This window comes from Tenrec ecaudatus, chromosome 3, assembly GCF_050624435.1.
Source record: "Tenrec ecaudatus isolate mTenEca1 chromosome 3, mTenEca1.hap1, whole genome shotgun sequence".
Taxonomy (NCBI): Eukaryota; Metazoa; Chordata; class Mammalia; order Afrosoricida; family Tenrecidae; genus Tenrec; species Tenrec ecaudatus.
In genome coordinates, this window is record NC_134532.1 from 64,660,815 (window position 1) to 64,683,192 (window position 22,378).

Below are 22,378 nucleotides of genomic sequence, written 5' to 3' on the forward strand. Positions count from 1 at the left end.
TTACACAGAAAATTGTTTTTCCATTCAACGATTTATACACATTTTGTTTCAGGATATTGATTGCGATCTCCACAATATAACAACTCTACCCACATCTTCCCAATTGTCACCATTTCCATTTGTCCTTTTCCCCTGTCCCTTTGTGACTCCTTAGGGCAGTGGGTGTTTTGTGTGTGTAACCAGCTTTCCATCACTCAGCAAATGCCGCCCATTTGACTTCCATTGTTGACTGTTCCAAGTAGTGGCACAGTCCTTGGGATTATTGAGCCACGGGAGTTCATTCTTTAATATATCGATCATTTTGAGTTGCTTGTGCATTGGTTCATAATTTTTTCATATATAAATGTTTTTCATCTGGAGTTTTTTTGAAGATAATCTTTGTATAAATTTAAATACCAATGATTACTATTTTTAATTAAAGTTCAATATCTTTATTCCATGTATACTTTTCCTCAGCATCATTTATTTGGAGATTTCCAAATGTGAGGGTGACACCAAGCCCAGCAGTCTAAGTCATTGAAATTGATTTTTAAAGTATTTGGGGGTATTAAATAGTTAAGCACAACCTCTTGTGCATAGACCTTGAAGCAGACTGCTATGGCTTCTAATCATGAATTCACTATAAGGTCATCATAACCCCATGGCGAGTCAGAATCCACTCAATGCTTTGCTTTTGGTTCAGATCTGTAGGAATTTAAAAATTCATTTAGAAAATACTAATGTTTCAGAAAGCAACCTAGTAACTACATCCAATCTTAGGAAATTATATACTACTTAGGTTGTATTTCCCTAGACGACATTGCTGTTTTACATTGTTACATCCTCAGCACCATGTGAGACAGAACACTTCAAAATAAATTCAAGTGTGTAACAGGGAAGGAACAAAACAAATTCAATGTTAGAAACTAATTTTTAATACAATGGAAATATAAATAATGTAACCTTATTGGAATTAAAAAACAGAAATACTTTTTTTAAATGTTTTTTTTTTTTAGAAATGATCATTCAATTGTGGCAAAACTCCAAAACTCACTAGTTGTGTAACTACTATTCATGCATCCTTGGTGTATGTATGTGTGTATATATATATGTGTGTGTGTATGTATATGTGTATATATACATATTCATTTAAATTCATTTTCCATATTATATATAAGTGGAGATAGAAAGGTTATAAAAATGTAAATATCTTTCATTTGATTCCTATAATTTACACTACCCCATAATGACTGATCAGCCAGTAAGAACCAAACCCACTAACGCTGAGTCCATTCAAATCCATAGTGACCTGATACAGGGCTTTGGAGGCTATAGATCTTCATGAGAGCAGATAGCCTAATCTTTCTCCCCTTGAGCTCCTAGTGGGTTTGAACCCTTAACCTTGCAGTTAACAGTCCAAAGCTCATCCAACAGAGCCACCAATTTTCACTTACTTGTTAAGAGATGCTATTATTGTACAGCGAACATCCACTTACTGGCGAATGACCCCTCAACTCACTTTATCCTCTGGAATTTATGAATTCATTTTGAAATTCTAGTAAGTTTACATTTTCTCTTCCAACGACACACACACACACATTGTATATACACACATAAACATATCTGAAGTACTTCTCTGTTTTCTCTTTTTGAGACACTTGGATAAAGAGAAAGATAAGCGGATTATATATTTAAAGATAAAGGCTAATGCAATGCATCCCTTCTCTCTCTCTCTCTCTCTCTCTCTCTCTCTCTCTCTCTCTCTCTCTCTCTCTCTCTCTCTCTCCTTCTCTCCCACACACATCCTCTAAGCAGAACCATGAGAACAGTTCTTAGCAGGTAACTGAATTGGTATCACCCTGACACAGGGCGAGGTTAACAGAGAAGCAGCAGCAGCCAGAAGCATCCTACCTGCTTTCCATCCAACGTGCAGAGCCTCTTGACCACTCCTGAGTCGAGTTTAATGGCTTCGGTGATGTCTGTTAGGACCTGCTCGAAGGAATGTGCAGTCTTTTTGTTCAGAAGGATCCGCACGGCTTTTCTGGGCTTCACTCCGCTTCGAATCACAGTCACTAACTTGGGTTTGATGAAGTCTTTACTTTCTTTTGCTTCACTTTTCACAGACGCAGCCGCCGCCAAGGATCGGGTTGCCCCACCCTTGATGTTCACTGACCAGTTCGGATGTACATTTTTAGTGTAATCAACTTTCCGAAATGGCTCGTTGGATGCACACACGTAACTCTCACCTAAAAAGTAAAATCAGTGTTATTAGTCTGGTCATGCTCAACAGAGACCTATTAAGCAGAATCCTAAACTTAAGTCACCGAGAAGGGATTTACACCCTCTTTCTTCAGCCTGTCCCAGCCCCTCTCTTTATCGGGCACCTCCATTGACTCTGAGAGGCTAACAGGAATTACAGCGTGAACAACACTGGACCAGGAGAGTCTGACGCGGGTTCTATTTGTCACTGAAGGGCTGACACAGGGCTAAATCACTTCTTTGCAATTGGGGTCTTAGAAGCATTATCTGCAAAGTGAAGTGGTTGAACCAGCTGAATTCTAAAATACTCCTTAGTTCCAAGAGCTTACTAACCAATCTAATTTAAATGTCTCATTTTATAAAATTATATCTCAAATAATACATTCATATGAAGAAATAAAATATGTTTTCTTTCTCCCCCAATTATGGGTTCCAGTCCTAGTCAGAGAATAATCACTATAAGTCATCACATAGGTCATTAAGTTACATTCATTCGGCAAAAGAGCCATTTCTTCAGTTACAGAAGTATCGTAAGAAGCAGCGTTTTAGCAGTTCAAAAAAACTTCTCAGATATATTTTCCCCTAAAGAAGTAAATTTAATTAGAAAAGCTAAACAGAGGATCTTTTCTTTATCTCTTCAAATGGAAAAGGACATTAAAACAAACGCGTTACTTTGGGTTGCTTCCACTCACGTTGGCATCATGCAGAATTGATAATGCTGCATGACAGAGCAGAACTGCCCTGCAGGGGTCCAACGGCTATTAATCTGCATGGAAGCAAAGAGCGATATCTTGCTCCCCGAATGGCTGGTGGGCCTGAACCATCGACCTTCAGGGTTCACAGCAAGTGCTTAGCCACCACTGCACCACCAGGCTCCTCAGAAAAGACACTAAGCACTTAAAACGATGTACTCCTTACTCATGGATACTTCTTGTAATCTTTAAGTCCAATATAAATGTTTTACTATTTGTAACTTGGCTTAGCAGTTCAATATTAATTTAAGTTTTAAGCTCTCAAATTATATGTTTACAGAATTTTTCATTCAGGAAACTCAGACACCATCTAATTTACTGAGCCTTGACTTTTTCATGTACAAGATAAGATGGTTATACCATAAGGTTTTCTCTAAGATATAGTCTAACTTTTAAAAAAGTCATTTTTGAAGGGGAGATGGCAAGGAGGCTGGTGGGGGTGGGGTGAGAGTGGGGGATGGGAAGCTGATACAGATGACTACACGAGAGAAGAAAGTACCCTAACATTGATTGTGGTGATGATTGTACAACTCTCCTTGATGCTCTCGAACTACAGCATTTTACAATACGTGGACTATGGGGGGAAAAACCTGTTAGTAAAAATCCCATTTTCAATGAATTCATTATGAAAGTTTCATCCTTAATGTAGTAATCTTATAAATGTTGTCTTAAATATTGAGAATCTTTTTTAAATAGTGAAAGTAAAAACTGAGAAAAACCTCCAATACAAATCTTATATTTAACTATTATCATTATAGCTATATTTAGCTATTTCAAATCCTGATTAACGGAGAACTTTAGAGACTCCCAAAGGCAGATGAATAATTCAGTAACAGATCACACAGGGAGGACTAAAGACAAGATGAATGCCTCCTATTTGAAAGTATAATTAATCCACTGCTCAAGATAAATAGAGAACTAATCAGAAGCATTAATGCTACTTCTATACCAAAAATCTGAAATCCAGCCCAATCACCATCATCAAAGATTTTTCATCTCTGTAGATTTATCGTAACCTCTTTTCCCAGTATGGTCATTGGTAAAATGCTACACATTTTTAAAGTAAGAGCTCGGTTCAATAAAGTAGAACTGTGCATCATATGTACAGAGGAGCAAAATAATAATGATTTTGCTCTAACAGCAAAAGTAACAGACCAAATAACTCTTGCTATCTTTTTACTATGATAAATATTGAATTTTATATTCTGATCTGAAAGGAAAGATTAAGAGGAAAACAAGCTCTCAGCAAGAGAAAGCTGTTTTTGTTTTTAAAGGACATAGATAATAAACAAGGGGAATGCCTTTCTCAATATACAGAAAAAAGACAATGCCAAAGAGGCAGAACAAATGCATGCTTAATATGTCAGATTTCTTTGATCAAGTTAGTCTCTATAAAGTTGATGTACCAATCAGAACTGCCTTGTAAATATGCCTGCATGGTGCTTCATTACATGGTAGATTGAGAATGAAAAGTTTTTTTTAAAAAAAAGAAAGAAAATATAGGGGAAAAAATCTCATTAATGCATTTGGTTATAGGTACAGATACATTTTAATTCCTTCCTGCCATCACAATATTTGTTGAAAATGTGTACACTAATTCTATGAGATATAAAATTTGAAACCAGGGCTAGCAAATGCCTGCTAGAGATTGCCTCACTTCTCACCGCAATCCTACTCCAGACCCCCTTCCCCTGCCCCACCAGCACCCAGAGCAGACATAAATAATAGATCATAGAGACTCTTCTGTTAGGCCTCCACTCTCCCTCTTAGTATGCACTGAGAACTTTCTATGCACCAACTCCCATGTTAGCCCCTGACTAATGACAACTTTGTCATCCTGCACCCAATGTTTCAGGACTTGGTTTGGAGTCCAATCTGTAGTTCTGTAGAATGGGCTTGTAAATAACTACAGTACAGCTAGATGCATGCAAACGGGAAGACGACAGCTACTAAGATGCCAAAGTCAACTTCCCTAGTTTGTTCTCACCCAGATCAAACAAACTCCCGATAGAAATTTTTTCTGATGGTTTTGTTTCCCTGGGCAGTAACGGCTCTTGCTGTTAAGTCAATCAATAAATATAGTTCAATACTAATTAAATTGTAAGAAGCATAACATAACAAAATTCATGCTCCTGTAGGGATTCCTGACATCTTGTGAAAGATTCCTTACATCTCTGACAACCTCTCACAGACCCCTTTCTTCCCTTTCCTGGGGAAGGAAGCTTCACTTCCTACTTGACTAGAAACTTGAGCTTTATTGTTCAGTCTCTGGCTTACTACCCCTGACAGCCAGTGCTGTCGATTTTTATCTTCTCGGTCTTCCTAAAATGCCCCCCCTCTTTAGCCACACCACCATTCACATCCCACCTACATCTATAGAAGTTGCCACTAAAATAAGGGGTCATCACATACGGACAAAATACTACATTGTAAGAGAATTTGACTTTTGAAAATTTTATTAAAATGACAATCAACAGAAGTACAAGGAAAGAACAAGCTTTCATTCAAAAATTAAACTAAAATGTGTTTTCATATGGTATCCAGCTATGAATCGGAATAGTGTCTGGGGTCTGAAAGGCTTATATTCTAACCAGAAGTCATCTATGCAAGAAGTCAACTAAGTCCACATGGACGAAGCACATCAGCTTGTGTGATCCAAGGATGACAATAAAAAAATTCAAATATGATGAAGGGAAAAGTATCAGAGCTAAAATTAAGAGCACCCAATTTGTAGAAAGGCTACGGAGGGCAGTGGAAGACCAAAACCCTTCTCCTTCTGCAGAGTATCTCGTCAGATTAAACCACTGGGCAGATCCCCTCTAGCCCCAGACAAGGGTCTCCAGCAGCCTTACTATCACACAGACATCACTGTCATCTTGATTATGCTGGGTTTAATTTGATACCTGGTCAGTTGACCTCCCTCTTGACCCAACCTGAATTTGTTCTAGGAACAAGTATGTCTTGCTTGTTCTGTGACAAAAAATTTCTTCCCTGGCTGTTTAAATATTGATGGTGGCCTTTTCTTATTTTTTTTACTCCTTACTTGCATTTTTATGTTGATATGATTCTATCTTTACCACTTTATTTCATTTTTGTCTTTTTATTGTTTCGGTTGGGTTTACCAGTTTGTGAAGCACAGAAGTGGATACATAGAGATAATAAATCATGGAAGGGTTTATAGAGGATGTAGAGGTGGGGGTGGGAAATGGGGAGGGTGAGGGGATTTCAGGAGTAAATAATGAACCTGGGATGTGGGAGGGAACACTAGAACTGATTGTGATTATACAACTCATGTTAAAGGTGATCTAATGGGGGACGGGGGTAGAGAAAACGTTCTAAAATTTATTGTAGTAATGATTGTACAATTCTTCTTGATAAGACAGAATTATTTAATTCTATGTGTATTATGTGCCAATAAAACTTTATGAAAGACACACACAAAAAGACTGACAGCCTTGACACCTGTAAGGGCAGGTTTACTCTGTCCTCCGGGCTGCTGTGAGTGGAATCCGCTCAGTAGTAGGGAGAGGGAGGACTAAAGCATTCGACTCCTGCTGGTGGTGAGGAGTATACTGTGGACTGCCAGCAAAGCTAACAAATCCGCATTTGAGGAATCACAACCAGAATGCTACTTGGAAGTGAGTATAATAAAGCTTTGTGATGCCTACTTTGGACACAGCCTCTACTGGCGAGAAAAGAAAGAGCAATTGTACGGAAAGCCATCATTTTTTGGTAGAGGATCAGTGAAAATAAGGGAAACTCTCCATGAGAACTGACATGGTGCCTCAAGCACACCACAGATGGCTAAGGATGGCACAGCATGGAGAGTCAGGTTCATTCATGCCCAAAGCTGACTCAACAGCAATAGCGCATGTGTGTTTGTGTGCATGTGTGTGTGTGCGTGTGTGTGCATGTGCGTGTGTGCTGAAATGTCGAGTGGTCCCTGATATCCATAGCCAAAGGGACATTTAGTGTTTTTACTAGCTGATCTCTCATTGTATTAGACAGGGTTCTCTGGAGAGATAAAACCAGGTTGCTGATAATTTTATATATATATATATATATATATATAAAGATAGTTAGATATATAACACAATAAATTAACCGTTAAATTATATACAAATAGATAGATATATAATACAAGAAATGAACAGTTAAATTATAAAGCAGTACAAATGGCTCAGTACAACTCACTCCCGTGAGAGTGTTGTGAGACACTGGCAGTCCTTCAGGTCTTGAGGGCTACCAGGTAGTCTTCTGTAGAGAGAGCTACGCTCTATCAGCACAGGCAGCAAACAGCAAGGCAGGTCACCTACTGTCAGCCAGGTCACCAACTGTCAGTCCCCAGCTCCAGAGATGGAAATTCCAATCGTGTGGTCTTAAAGGGACCTCAACTTACAGCGACACAGTCCACGGGCTAGGTGTCCCACAGGTAGTGTACAGAACAAGCAAGGCAGCCACACACTGGTCTGATGGTTAAAGAGCGAGAGACAAGAAAGGCGAGGATCACCAAGCCATTTATCTCTCCGCCCTTCAATTAATCCCACTTGTGTTTATCGGACAGGCTGGCACAATAAACTATCTCACTCATCCAGGCTGATTTGCTTTTCTGTGGAACAAAAACAATCTCAGAATATTTGCATCAAACAAGGACCCTCTGAGACTATGATAAAGGTAAGAGAAAATCAACTTCATTATTCAGCTCACAAAATACCAAATGTTTCCTTTTCTCAGTAAGTGCATGATTGCTACTTCTTTCCTAATTATAACTTTATTTGTGATTTAGTCTCTCTCCCTATAGGCAAAATTTAATTAGATAGAATTGCCTCACACTGCTGTCAGACCTAAATACAGAGGAAGTCCCCTCTTAAGAGTCTCTCCAAATTTACAGTAAGTCCTAACAACCTCTGCCTAGGACACTCCATAGTTTCGTATGGAATGCATTCTCTCAAGCTGGAATGAACACTAAACTCAAATTGTTCAACTACAGTTGGTCTCTGACTGATGGCACTCTGAGACACAAATACACAAACTTTACATAAGAGTTGTTGGCCTAAAAGAGATTGGGAGATCACTTTTCAAATTATGATATTGTGGATGCAATATTCAAAGAGGGTTTGCTTCCTACATAGGTAGAAGAGCAAGAGAAGGTGGTTGGTATAATTTAAAAGAACTATTTTCAAGCACGTTATGGAACTAAAAGTCTTTCAATTTCCATTAGACTCTAAAAGAAAGAAAAAAAATTTCCATTAGACTCCCCTCCAACAGTTATGGCTTCATAAATTGACATTTGAGCAACAACATCCAGATTTGCATAACTTTATACTTAGTAGGCTGACAATAGAAGTGTGTACAATTATATACGAGTACGTGGGCATTCCACCACTGGTCTGCCGGTTTGTCATACTGTGGTGGTTTGTGTGTTGCTGTGATGTTGGATGCTGTATCACTGGTATTTCAAATATCAGCAGGCTCACCCCAGATGAACAAGTTTCAGCAGAGCTTTTCATGTAATTTTGAGGACTAGGGTACGCCTGACCTAAGCCATGATGTTTACAAATGTTTCATATGCCTGTGAAAGTTGGAAATTGAATAAAGAAGACCGTAGAAGGATTGACACATTTGAATTATGGTACTGGCTAAAACACTGAAAGTACTCAAGACTGTCAAAGACCAATAAAATGGTCTTGGAAGAGGAACATCCAGAATACTCCTTAGAAGGATGACAACGAGGCTTCATCTCACTTATTTTGGTAATGTCATCAGTGGAGAGGGATCCCTGGAAATGGAGATCATGCTTGCTAAAGTCAAAGGGCAGTGAAAAACAGAAGACCCTTTGGCTGGATGGGCACGGTGGCTGCAACAACGGTCTCTTTAAACACAATGGTCAAGATGGCGCAGGACCAGGCAGCAGAAAGCTTTCTGCTCCCCATCAGGTTGCTAGGAGTTGGAACGATCTAATGGCACCTAGTAAGAACCTCAACCTGGGTGCTTAGGAGCCCTTTCACGTGTACAACTGCCCAGCTAAAGGTGCCATTGCCTGTGTCTCCTCCTCGGACGCACAGTGACCCTGCATGCAACTGAAGGAAACCCTCTCCTCTCCTGTGCCAGCACCCATGCTTGCAGCCATTGTGTCAATCCATCTCTGTGAGGCTCTTTCTCTTTTCCAACAACCTCTGTCAAGCTGTGGTCCTTTTCCAGGGACTTGTCTCACCTAATAATGTGTCTGATCTCTTAAGACTTCCGGACTTGTCCCACCTAATAACATGTCTGATCTCTTAAGACTCCGGTGATTACTATTTTATGTACACCAGGATTAACAGTGGGAACTGCCTTAAGTGAACTCCTATATTTGCTTACAATGGGGCTGATTGGGCCCCATGGTGGTAGGGGGCAGGTGTCAGCAATGACTCAACAGAGACGAGGTAGATGTGGTTATCATCATGGACAACAAGCTTTCCGTAGTAATCGAAACAACCTGTCCATTGTGGACTTATGGCACTGGACACTTAGACAAGGTCTCCCTAGGAGTGAAATACATGGGAAACCTACTAAATATTTACCTGATCTACACAGGTGGAAGAATGCTAGGTCAGGTGAACAGCAGAGTAGAGTCACAATTACTCAATGAATTCCCAGACCTAAGCCAGTTTACAGACCCACAACCCCTTGAACGAGGGGAAGGTCAGATCCCTTTGAAGTTACACTGTTACATCATCGAAGGTTTATACTGTTAAGTCTTTCTTCTAGCCTTCCCCAAAGGGGTGGCCTTTTACAAGAGTGACTATTCATTGGGGTGAAAGGAAATAATCAAACGTTTGGGGGATTACTGGACACTGGCTCTGAACTGACACTAATTCCAGGAGACCCAAATGTTTTGAAGGCCCACCAGTCAGAGTGGGGGCTTATGGAGGTCAAGTTACCAAAGGCATTGTAGTGCAGGTATGCCCAATTGGGCCCCAGAACCCATCTTATCATTATTTCCCCAGTATCAGAATGCATCATTGGAATAGGCATGCTTAGTAACTGGCAAAACCCCCATACTGGATCCCTGAAACGTGGAATAAGGGCTATTACGGTAGGAAAGGCCAAGAACTGGAGGAAAGTTGTACGTTTTGTCGGTGCTATACTGCCCCATGACTAGCTTGTTTCTCCTTGTGACCTTTTTGTGAGAGGATGTCTAATTATCTACAGATGGGCTTTGGGTCTGTACTCTGCCCCTCATTTGCATCGATATGATTTTTTTTTTGTTCTAGATCTTTGATGCCTGATCCCTGTTCTCATCGACACCTCATGATCACACAGGCTGGTGTGCTTCTTCCATGGCACTCAACAGACTAGACCAGAAAACACTCATAAAAATCCACAGACAGACCTGGAACTATTTATAGGTTTTTCTTTATTGTTGTTTTTGGTTTTGTTTTTTGTTATTATTATTTGACTGGGTATTGTCTGACTCACAGAGTCATAAAGTTGGACGTGCACAGCAACACCCCATCATTAAATGGAAGTGGTATATATGAGTTCAGGCTAGAGCAGGGCTTGAAGGTACAAGTAAGCTGCATGAAGAAGTGGCCCAAATGTCCACAGTCTCCACTCCTGTCAGAGTACCTTCCTTCTCCAAGTCTGTACCTAGGGCCTCCTGGGGAGTTCCTTATAAGTTGATTGAGGAACAGAAAATTCATGCTTAGTTTACTCATGCTTGTATGATATGCAGGTGCCACTCGTAAGTGGACAGCAGCAGCACTACAGCCCCTTTCTGGGATCTCCCTAAAGGACAGTGGTGAAGGGAAATCTTCCCAATGGGCAGAACTTCGAGCAGTGCACCTGGCCGTTCAGTTTTCATATAAGGAAAAATGGCCAGATGTGAGATTGTATGCTGATTCATGGGCTGTGGCTAATGAACTGGCTGGATGGTCAGGGAAGTAGAAGGAACATGGTTGGAAAATTGGTGACAAGGAGGTGTGGGGAAGAGGTATATAGATAGATCTGTCTGATTGGGCCAAGATAACCATATCTCATGTGAACGTTCACCAAAGGGTTACCTCTGAAGAGGTGGACTTTAACCATCAGGTGGATAAGATGACATACACTGTGAAGACTCCTCCTCACCCAAAGGGCACATGAGCAAAGAGGACATGGTAGCAGGGATGGAGGTTATGCGTGGGCACAGCAACATGGACTTCCACTCACCAAAGCTGACTTGGTTACTGCCACTGCTGAGTGCCCCATCTGCCAGCAGCAGAAGCCAATATTAAGTCTAAGCTATAAGACCATTCCTTGGGGAGATCAACTGGCAACCTGGTTGATTACATAGGACCACTTCCATCATGGAGGGGCCAGCACTTTGTTCTTACTGGAATAGACACCTACTCTGGATATGGATTTGCCGTCCCTGCATGCGATGCTTCTGCCAAAACTACTATCCATGGACTTACAGAATGGCTCATCCACCGGCATGGCATCCCCACATAGCATTGCTTCAGATCAAGGAACTCACTTCACAGCAGATGAAGTGCGGCAATGGGCCCATTCCCATGGAATCCACCGGTTGTATCATGTTCCTCATCATCCTGAAGCTGCTGGCTTGACATAACAATGGAATGGGCTCCTAAAGACACAATTATGGTGCCAGCTAGGTTGCAGTAACTTGCAGAGCTGGGGCAATGTTCTTCAGGAGGCTGTATACGCTCTAAACCAGCGGCCAGTTTATGGTGCTCTGTCTCCAATAGCCAGAATTCATGGGTCCAGGAACCAAGGGGTGGAAGCTGGAGTGGCACCACTCACTATTACTCCTAGTGATCCCCTTGCAGCATTTTTGCTTCCTGTCCCAGCAACCCTGTGTTCCTCAGGCCTGGAGGTCCTGGTCCCGAAGGAAGGAACTCTTCCACCTGGGAACACAGCACGGATTCCACTGAACTGGCAGCTGAGAATGCCCCCTGGCCACTTAGGGCTTCTCATGCCTTTGGATCAACAGGTCAGGAAGAGTGTCATTGTATTGAGTGGTGTGATTGATCCTGATTACCAAGGAGAAATTAGACTGGTAATAGATATTAGAGGTAAAGAAGAATATGTATGGAATCCAGGAGATCCCCCTAGGACAATGGTTCTTAACTTTCCTAAGGCTGTGACCCTTTCATACAGTTCCTCATGTTGTGGTGACCCCCAACCATAAAATTATTTTCGTTGATACTTCATACTGTAATTTTGCTACTGTTGTGAATCAGGTGCCCCCTGTGAAAGGGTTATTTGACCCCCAAAGGGGTCAAAACCCACAGGTTGAGAACTGTTGCCCTAGGCCATCTCTCAGTATTACCAAGCCCTGTGATTAAAGTAAATGGTAAATGACAGCAACCCAACTGACAGATGTCTGATGACCCAGATCCCTTAGGAGTGAAGTTCTGGGTCACTCCACCAGCTGGCCATGGGCAAAGGTAATACAGAGTGGGTAGTAGGAGAAGGTAGTTCTACCTATCAGTTAAAACCACGTGATCAATTGCAAAAGTGAGGCTTGTGATTGTCAGTATTTCTTCTTTATATATGCTTATTAAACATATATATGCGTATTGAATATCTTTCCTTTGTTCATGTACGCTATACGAGATACAATTAGATTCAGTGTGTTTTCATTTATATGTATGATGCTAGGTGTGTGATTTCATGAATGTCTGGAACTTACATGTGGCTACAGAATTGTGTACATGTGCCAAGTTGGCAATGGGTGCTCTGTAATAGTTAGGCTTATTGTGCCAATCTGGCTAATAGGAACATCTGGAATCAAGCAGGTCACAGGTCACTTATGAATATATGTATTCATAAGCATCCTGGTTTTGTTTCTCTGGAGAACTCTGCCTAACACAGTAACTCACAGACATGAACATCTTCCCTCTTTACTCCTCTAATTACTGTGCTTCAACCTCTTAAGACTGCCGAATTAAATCATGGTCCTCATGCATTGCTTCATCTTTCCCCCCATGATTTTCTCTGTGGCCTAGCAGCACCACTTCTGCTGCATTTCATTCCACTGCCTGAGATGCCTCCTCCCTGTCGAATTCACTGGTCCCTCTTCTGAGGGCATATGATACAAGTCATTGTCCTCTTCTGCAAATCCTCGTTTCTTTAGCATCCATGATCTGATTTCCTCTGGTTTGCCTTCTACTTCTCTAATTGCCTCCGTTCACTCTGCTTTCCTGCATCCCGCTTAGACTTGCCCTGGGTAGATGCATCCAGAGGCCTGGCTTTGACCACCACTTCTGTGCTGAGGACTTAAACATTGAGTACATTTCCAGCTTTTCTTTTGAGTTAAAACCACTTACAACGCATTCTATTTCTAGCTAGCCCACAGATTGCAACACATTTAAAAGTAAATTTGGTCTTCGGTACTGATGCCCTGACCTCAACCTCTGCTCTTTCCAAATCCCCCAACTCAGCATGAGCATGACCTAAGCAAAAAACAAGTTTCCTGCTTCTCTTCCCACTTACACCACATTTTGAAAATCGGCAAAACTGTTGACTTAGGTCTAAGTACCTTGGTATTAAAACTCTCCAACTCTATTTTTCTTTAATTTCTTACCCATTAGTTAGGTTACCCATTTCTGTCCTCAGCCCCTCATCTTCCACATAGGTATCAGAGTAAGAGTTTTAGAAGGTAAATCTGATGTCTTCCGTATGCTTTACTACCTTTAGATAAAGGTCACACTCCTCAGCAAATGATATATTCACAAGTCACTTTCCTCCCTCACCCCTTGCCCTCTTCCCACAAATCCCTAAGTTAGAGTTAAACCTTCCAAACTCACCATATCTTCTTTTTAATGTTCCTGGCATAACCTTCCTCCTCCCTGCTTGACTCTTTTTAACTCAAATTTCAAGATTGATATTGAACAATATAAACCAAAAAACCAAACTCAGGGCCACTGTGTCTATTCTGACCCATAGTGACTCTATAGGACAAAGTAGAATTGTCCCTGTGGGTTTCTGAGGCTGTAAAGTTTTACAGGAAAACAAAGTCTAGTCTAGTCTTCTTTGGCTTTGAACCAACGACCTTTCAGTTAGCAGCCCAATGAATAACCCCTATACCATCAGAGCACCTTGCTAAACAACAGAGAAGTGTCCAAAGAAGATGGAAGGACTATATAGCCATTAAGCAAAAAATAATTAGTTAATATTGCTGACCTAACAGGCACCAATTTTTCTTCAGTTAATAATGTAAAAATGACATTGGTATGATCAAATTCCCAAGACCCTCAGTTTTTAAATGTTTTATTTATTTTTAGGGATGGAGTAAGTGGCTATAACATTGCTTATAAAAAGCTGCTTGGCCTTGATCAACCTTATGCTAAAAAACAAAGTTTATATTTTTAAATTTCTGATCATTTCATTCAATTTTTCCCCCTCACAAACATCCTGAAATTTCCTCAAGGCATACATGTGCTTGATAGAAGTACTGCTCGACAGCTAAAGATGAGAATGAATCCCCATGCTCATGAACAAGAAAATGGACGCCTGGGCTGTGGTGCACTCATGTCATGGATACAGTGATGGCAATGAGCAAACGAGAGATATTACGGAACCATTTGATGCCTTTTACACACAAAGTGGAGCAAAAAAGGGCCCAAAGAATGCATACTAATACATGGATTTGGTTTATATACAATTCAAAAGCTGGCAACATTAAACTAGGATTAGAAATGCCTTCATAGGTGGTAACGTATAAAGGAAAAGTCAGGATGTAGTTACATTTGAGGGAGGGAACCATGGTACTGGAGACAAGACACCAGGCCGAATCTCAGATGCTGCCAATATTCTATTTCTTGAGAAGGTGTGTAGTCTGAAAGGGGTTCATTGCATAAAGCACTCAAAGAATGTTTTCCTATATGTTTATTACATCCCATAATTTTAAAAATGAAAATTTAAAATGACATGTCACTCTTGGGTGCTCCTTGTCCTGTACACTGACAATGTGCTAATCTCCCATAATCACTTATTCTTCTGTTCTAAAAGTTCTTAATGGGGACTTGAAACATAAATCTGGTGATTTTGTTGCTTAAGTAGAGATGTGTAGGCTCCACGCCAGTTCAACTGAACCGAAATCACCAGAAGGTAAAGCCTGAAAAGATGGTAAGATTTTTGTTTATTTGCTTCCCAAGTGATTTTGAATACAGTGTGCGCTTAGAAGCCACTTCCTAGGCGGGAAGCTCTTTGGAAAAACTAACGACACCTTCCTTCTTCAGGCTACTACCATCTAACACAAGACCTGGTGTATAATAAGCATTGAAAACGTGTATATTAATGACATGAAGAAAATGGCTATTTCTCGAATGAACTTACACATGTCATGATTTGGGGTTGCATTATTTCTAGTGTTTGCAGAGGCAGCTATTTCTACAGAATGACCCTGGGAGGCTTAGGGTTGGGCTCCTAGGGAATCTCAGGCTAGCCAAGATCTGATGATTACACCCTGGAAGGCCATCCAAGGTTGTCCACAGCATCTAAGCAAACAAGCAGGATAGCTTGGATACCTGCTCGGTCCCACAATTCCTTAAACGTTTTATTGCAGTATAGACCATGGAAACACCAAGAGTTCCTCTTCAATTAAGATTTCAGTGTTTTATTTTGTTATCGTTATTTGGATTTTTTTGTTTTTATGTATTTTTTCTTTATATGAACTCTAGGATAGGTAAATCGATAGAGGCAGTAACTGGATTAATAGTTTTTTAGGACTATGGCAGGGAAGGTTGGTGGGAAATGAGAAGCTAATAATAAAGAGTACAAGAGAAGAAAATATTCCAAAACTTATTGTGGTGATGAAGGCACAACTCTTTTTAATATGTTGAAACTATTGGATTATATGAAGTGTGAATTACATGTCAACAAAACTGTTAAAATATTAAAAACCGGAGCCTCAGCACTTTGTAATCCAATAAATGCAGCATGCCTTTTAATCAAGAGAATATGACTATGCTGTTGTTAGCTCCCACTGAGTCTGTCTGGCTCAGTTACCTTATGGTTTTAATCTCTAAAACATAATCACTCAGACATTTAAGTTGACAATTTATTGTCAGGCATACAAGCAATCTCATATAGTTGGAAAGTCAACAACAGCAGGTTTTAGTTGATTTTCTAAGCCTTCATTCATCTTTTTTACAATGTTTACATAGAGTGGCATCACTAATTAGTTAAAGACAACAACAAACAAGCATGGCATTAATTGCAAAAATTAAGTTAGACAAGTTCTGGACATTGGGAATATACTAAATCTTGGAGGGAATATACCTAAATCTTGCAATGAGCCAATGATGAAAAGGAAAACTTGTTTACAAGTTAAAGATCTTAAACAATATGGATTCTTCATGCTCAGAGAAACGGCTACAGAGAGAGAGAGAGAAAGAGAGAGAGAGAGAGAGAGAGAGAGAGAGAGAGAGAGAGAGAGAGAGAGAGAGAGAATTGTGGAATTATAGAAAAAAGGACAAGGAGAAAAGATAAACACTTTAGGTACAATGTCAATTTTAGATCAAAAGTTAGGAAAGTATTTACATTCCTAAAATTCTCTCTTTCTCTCTCTCTCTCTCTCTTTGTAGCCGTTTCTCTGAGCATGAAGAATCCATATTGTTTAAGATTTTTAACTTTGTATGTCTAGGAAAGTTCTCCCTCTCTCACTGCCATTGAGCCCCCCTGCGGGGTTTCCCAGGTCCAGTAACAGTTTACAAGAGTGCAAAGCCTGTCTTTCTCCCTTATAAAAGCTAGACAATGAAAAAGGAAAGCCCATGAAGAATCGATGCATTTGAATTATGGTGTTATGTGAAGAATACTGAATACATCAAGGACTGCCAGGAGAGTAACAAACCCACCTTTGGAGAAATTAATTTCTCCCAGTGAAAAATGAATTTCCAAAGGAATGTAGCCTCCAACAATCAATTCACTTATATTAAGTCTACAAGATGGTTAGAGACCCTTCATCAAGCACAACATTTGCTGGGTTGCACTATTGGATGGAGTACAAGATGCTTACCTCTAGATAAAAAGTAGGCTATTTAATCAGGAAGACCAGCAAGGAATTGATACATTTTCACTGTGGTGTTGGTGAGGTATACTGACTATACCATGGGTTGCCAGAGACATGAAAAACCTGCCTGGACATACGTAGCCATATTGCTCCTTAGAAGCCAGGATGACAAGGCTTTGTCTCACATACTTCAGACGTGGGGGCAGGAGGAACCAGCCCCTGGTTAATTAGAGGGCATCATTCTTGGTTAATTAGAGGGTCTGAAAAACAGTAAGACCTTCAATGAGATGGACTAGCACAATGGCTCCGACAATGGGATCCAAGAAAGCAACAATTGAGAACACAGCATAGAAACGGGCAACCTTCCATTTTATTGTACAAGGGTGCTTCAAAAACAGAAAAATTCTATGTTCTTCTCATTCCACTGTTACAAACTTTTGAAGCTTCCTTGTACACAACATTGCTAATTAGAGCTGACTTGATGGCATTTAACCATAGAGTCCTAGTGGAATGGTGGTAATACCTGGGACTGCAATCCACAAGGTCTGCAGTTTGAAACCACCAGGTGCTACACAAGAGAATGAAGGGACTTTCTACTCCTGTAAACAATTAGTCTCAGAAACCTATGGGGGAAATTCTACCCTGCCTATATGATCGTCATGAGACAGAATTGACTAAATGACAGTGAGTTTAAAAACAATAACCAGGCTGAATTATTATTGTTCTAGCAAACAACTTGATTACATCTTCTAATCCAATTGTACCAGGCCTAGAACTTAAATTGGTGGAAGCCAGTAGAGTAACACAAGTGCTTTGTCCTGGTCGGGATGCTGTTTCACTCTATACTCATTCACTTGTCTGAGGACTATTGCTGTCACAATAAAAAAAAATGAGTGAATAAGACCCTTTCTGCAAGGTAGGGTTAGAGACACACGATATTTGTAGCTCTAAGCTCAAGGCCCTTTGAACATGACTGAAGGGAAGTGGCTAAACCAAGTTCTCTCTGACAGTCACAGCAAGGTGTTCCTCTGAGAGCAGGACACAAAAGCTACTTTGGACATTTGAGTATCTTTGAGGAAGTATATGCACAAGCTCATGTTTCAGCGCTGAAACTTGGACTGTGATTACAACTAAAGGAATTAGTTAAAAGTGAAAACAAAAAACATATTCATTAACCCCAAAACTCTATAGTTACTCACCAAGGGAGATACTGTATCTAATCTCCTAGGAGGAGGGAATCTAAAGTTCAGATACATTCTCTGTTTTTGACCTCACACTGGGGTCACATATTTTCACAATCCCTAAAAGTTTCCTTTGTAAATTTTAAATTTGTGCTTATTTTGATGATATAACCAAAAGAAAATTATATCACCCTATTCTTGAAAGGTATGTGTCAGGGTTGTATTGTCTCACCATACTTAGTCAATCTGTATACAGAGCAAATAATTGGAACTGTTGTATTTTATTTAAAAGAATGTGGCATCAAGTTTGGAGGAAGGCTTATTAACAACTTCCAATATGCTGATGACACAACCTTTCTTGCTGAAAATGAGGAGGACCTGAAGCACATGCTGATGAAGGTCAAGGATTGTAGTCTTAAGTATGGATTACAACTCAATGCAAGCAAAGATCAAAATCCTCACAACTGGATCAATAGGTAACATCGCAATAAGGAAAGAAAATATTGATATCGTCAAAGATTTTGTCTTTCTTGGATTCACAAGCAAAGCTTTTGGCAGCAGCAGTTAAGAGATCAAAAGATGACCTGCATTAAATAAGTCTGTTGCATAAGATCTCTTTGCCTATTGAAAAGCAAGGATGTCCTTTGAGGACCAAGACGGTCTGACCAACTCATGGTTATTTTCAAATTCTTCATATGCATGAAAAAGTTGGACATTGAATAAGGAAGACTGAAGACAAATTGATGGATATGAATTGTGGTGCTGTCAAAGAATACTTAATATACCTTGGACGGCCAAAAGGACAAACAAATCTTTCTTGAAAGAAGTAAGGCCAGAGTGCTTCTTAGAGGCAAGGATGGCAAGACTTCAACTTACATACTTTGGACATATTGTCAGGAGAGATCAATCCTTGGAGAAGAACATCAAGCTTGGCAAAGGAGAGGGGAAGTGAAAAAGAAGAAGGTCCCCAAGGAGATAGACTGACCCAGTGGCTGCCACAATGGGCTCAGATACAGGAACAATTGTGACGATGGTGCAGGTATGTGAAGTGTCTCTTTCCGTCGTGCAGAGGGTTGCTATGGGTCAGAACTGACTTGATGGCACCTAACAAGAACTGGAACATCTGAACAACAGCTTTCAAATTCAGTACCGTGCATCACGCAGTTTCCTGAACCTCCATTCTGAGCATCACCGTGGTGTCACATTGCCAGGAGTTAACTGGGGAAGACAGAGAGGTAGACTGAATATGTGTACATGACATGTTCACAGCAAGGTAAGGCTGCTACTGCTGCTGCTGCTGCTGCTGTTAGGTGCCATCATGTCTTCTCTGACACACAGCAACTGTATGGACAACAGAATGAAGTTGTGTAGGGTCCTCTGCCTTTCTCACAAGTGTTCCTATGCTGGAGTGCATTGATGCAGCCACTGTGTCCATCCATCTCATTGAGGACCTTCCTCTTTTCACTACCCCTCCATTGCACCACACATGACGCCCTTCTTCAGGGACTGGTTCCTCCAGACAATATGACCAAAGTATGTAAGACAAAGTCTTGTCATCCTTGCCGCTAAAGAGTACTCTGGGGTGGGGGAGGGAGGGAAAAATGAGCTGATACCAAGGCCTCAAGTAGAAAGAAAATGTTTTGAAAATGATGGCAACAAATGTGCAAATGTGCTTGACACAATGGATAGATGGAGGGAGTGGGATAAGAGCTGTATGAGCCCCAATAAAGTGATTTTTAAAAAAAAGAGTACTCTGGCCTTACATCTTCCAAGACAGATAGGTTTGACTTTAGCAATCTATGGTACTTTCAAGATTCTTCTCCAGTACCACAATTCAAATACATCAATTCTTCTACGGTCTTCTTTATTCAATGTTCATCTTTCACATGCATATAATGCAATGGAGAACGCTGTGCTTTGGGTCAGGTGCACCTTAGTCCTCCAGAGTAACATCCCTGCTTTTCAGTACTCTAAAGCAGCCGTGTGCAGCAGATTTAACTAATGCAATATATCTTTTGATCTCTTAACTCCACTTTCCACGATTATTGATTGTGGATCCAAGTAAGACAAAACTCTTGACAACTTCCATTTTTTCTCCATTTATCATGATGCTAATTATTGGTCTAGCTGTGAGGATGTTGGTCTTCCTTACATTGAGTTGTAATCCATACTGCAGGCTGCAATCCTTAATCTTCATCAGCAAGTGCGTCAATTCTGCCTCACTTTCGGCAAGCAAGGCTGTGTCATCTACATATGGTAGACTGTTACTAAGCCTTTTTCCAATCTTGATGCTGCATTCTTTTTCATATAATCCAGGTTTTCTGATTATTTTCTCAGCATATAGCTTGAATAAATATGGTAAGATAATACAATCCTTATGCACAACTTAACTGATTTTAAACCATGCAATGTTCCTTTGTTCTGCCCCTACAACTGCCTCTTAATATACACACAAGTTTCCCAGTGAGCACAAAGAAGTGTCCTGGAATTCCCATTTTCTCAAGGTTATCCACAGTTTACCATGGCCCACACTATAGAATGCCTTTGTTATAGTTAATGAAACACAAGTAAACATCTTTCTGGTATTCTCTGCTTTGAACCAAGATCCATCTGACATCAGCAATGTTATTCCTTGTCCCACATTCTCTTCTGAATTTGGCCTGAACTTCTGACAGTCCCTTGTCAATGTACTACCACAACAACTGTTGAATTATCTAAAGCAAAATTTTACTGCTGTGTGATATCAATCTATAGTTTGAGCATTCTGTTGGGTCATCTTTCTTTGAAATGGGAACAAATATGGATCTCTTCCAGTCAGATGGCCAAGCAGCTGTCTTCCAAATTTCTTGCCATAAATGAGTGCTTTCAGTGCTTTTTCAGTTCTCTGAAACATTTCTTTGGTTTTTTTGTTCAAATTTTATTGGGGGCTCGTACAACTCTTATCACAATCCATGCATACATCCATTGTGTCAAGCACATTTGTGCATTTGTTACCATCATTTTCAAAACACTTGCTTTCTGCTTGAGCCCTTGGTATCAGCTCTTCGTGTTTTCCCCTCCTTCCCCGCTGCCCCTCCATCAAAAACCCTTGATAATTTGTAAGTTATTATTTTGTCATATCTTACACTGTCTGGTGTCTCCCTTCACCCACTTTTCTGTTGTCCATCCCCCCAAGGAGGGAGTTATATGTAGATCCTTGCCATAGGTTCCCCCTTTCCACCCCACCCTCCCAGTATCGCCACTCTCACCACTGGTCCTGAAGGGATCATCTGTCCTCAATTCCTTCTGTTTCCAGTTCCTAGTTGTACAGTGTATATCCTCTGGTCTAGCTGGATTTGTAAGGTAGAGTTGGGATCATTATAGTGGGGGGAGGGAGGAAGCATTAAGGATCTAGAGGAAAGGTGTATGTTTCATCCTTGCTACACTGCACCTTGGCTGGCATCTCCTCCCCGCGACCCTTCTGTAAGGTGATGTCCAGATGTCTAAGATGGGCTTTGGGTCCCCAATCTGCACTCCCCCTCATTCACAATGGTTTGATTTTTTTCTTCTTTGATGCCTGATAACCGATCCCTTTGGAACCTTGTGATCACACAGGCTGGTGTGCTTCTTCCACGTGGGCTTTGGTGCTTAAAAGCTAGATGGCCGCTTGTTTAGCTTTAAGCCTTTAAAACCCCAGATGCTGTATCTTTTGATAGCCAGGCACCATCAGCTTTCTTCACCACATTTGTTTATGCATCCATCTGTTTTGAGTGATTGTGTGGGGAAGGTGAGCATCATGGAACACCAGTTTAATAGAACAAAGTGGTCTTGCAGGGAGTTCTTTAATGGAGGCTCTATGTACATCTCCTTATGTAAATATATTTACATATATACATGCCTTTGTTTAGACCTCTATAAACTCTCTCTGAAACAATTCAATGTGCATTCTGTAAATTCCTGGAGCCTCTTTGGGGCTAAGTCATTCAGTGGAGTTTGAACTTCTTCCTTCAGCACCATTGGTTATTCTTCATACGTTGCCTCCTGAAATTATGGACTGTTGATTCATTCTTTTTGATATAGCAACTATATTCTTCCATCTTCTCTTGATGCTTCCTACATCATTCAATATATTTCCTATAAAGTTTTCAAAATTTCAATTCAAGCCCAGAATTTTTTCTTGAGTTCATTCAGTTTCAAATATGCTGTGTTCTTCCCTTTTGGTTTTC

At 40.5% G+C, this 22,378-nt stretch overlaps 1 protein-coding gene across 2 annotated transcripts in view; it reads right to left on the bottom strand.

Annotated features, from left to right (window-relative positions):
* DCLK2 (doublecortin like kinase 2) overlaps positions 1–22,378 on the bottom strand; it is a 210,158-nt gene that overhangs the window by 167,556 nt on the left and 20,224 nt on the right. For both annotated transcript variants that reach the window (XM_075544804.1, XM_075544803.1), the window contains exon 2: positions 1,891–2,225. In XM_075544804.1, the coding sequence (XP_075400919.1) occupies positions 1,891–2,225 (335 nt within the window). The remainder of the gene's footprint in view (positions 1–1,890; positions 2,226–22,378) is intronic.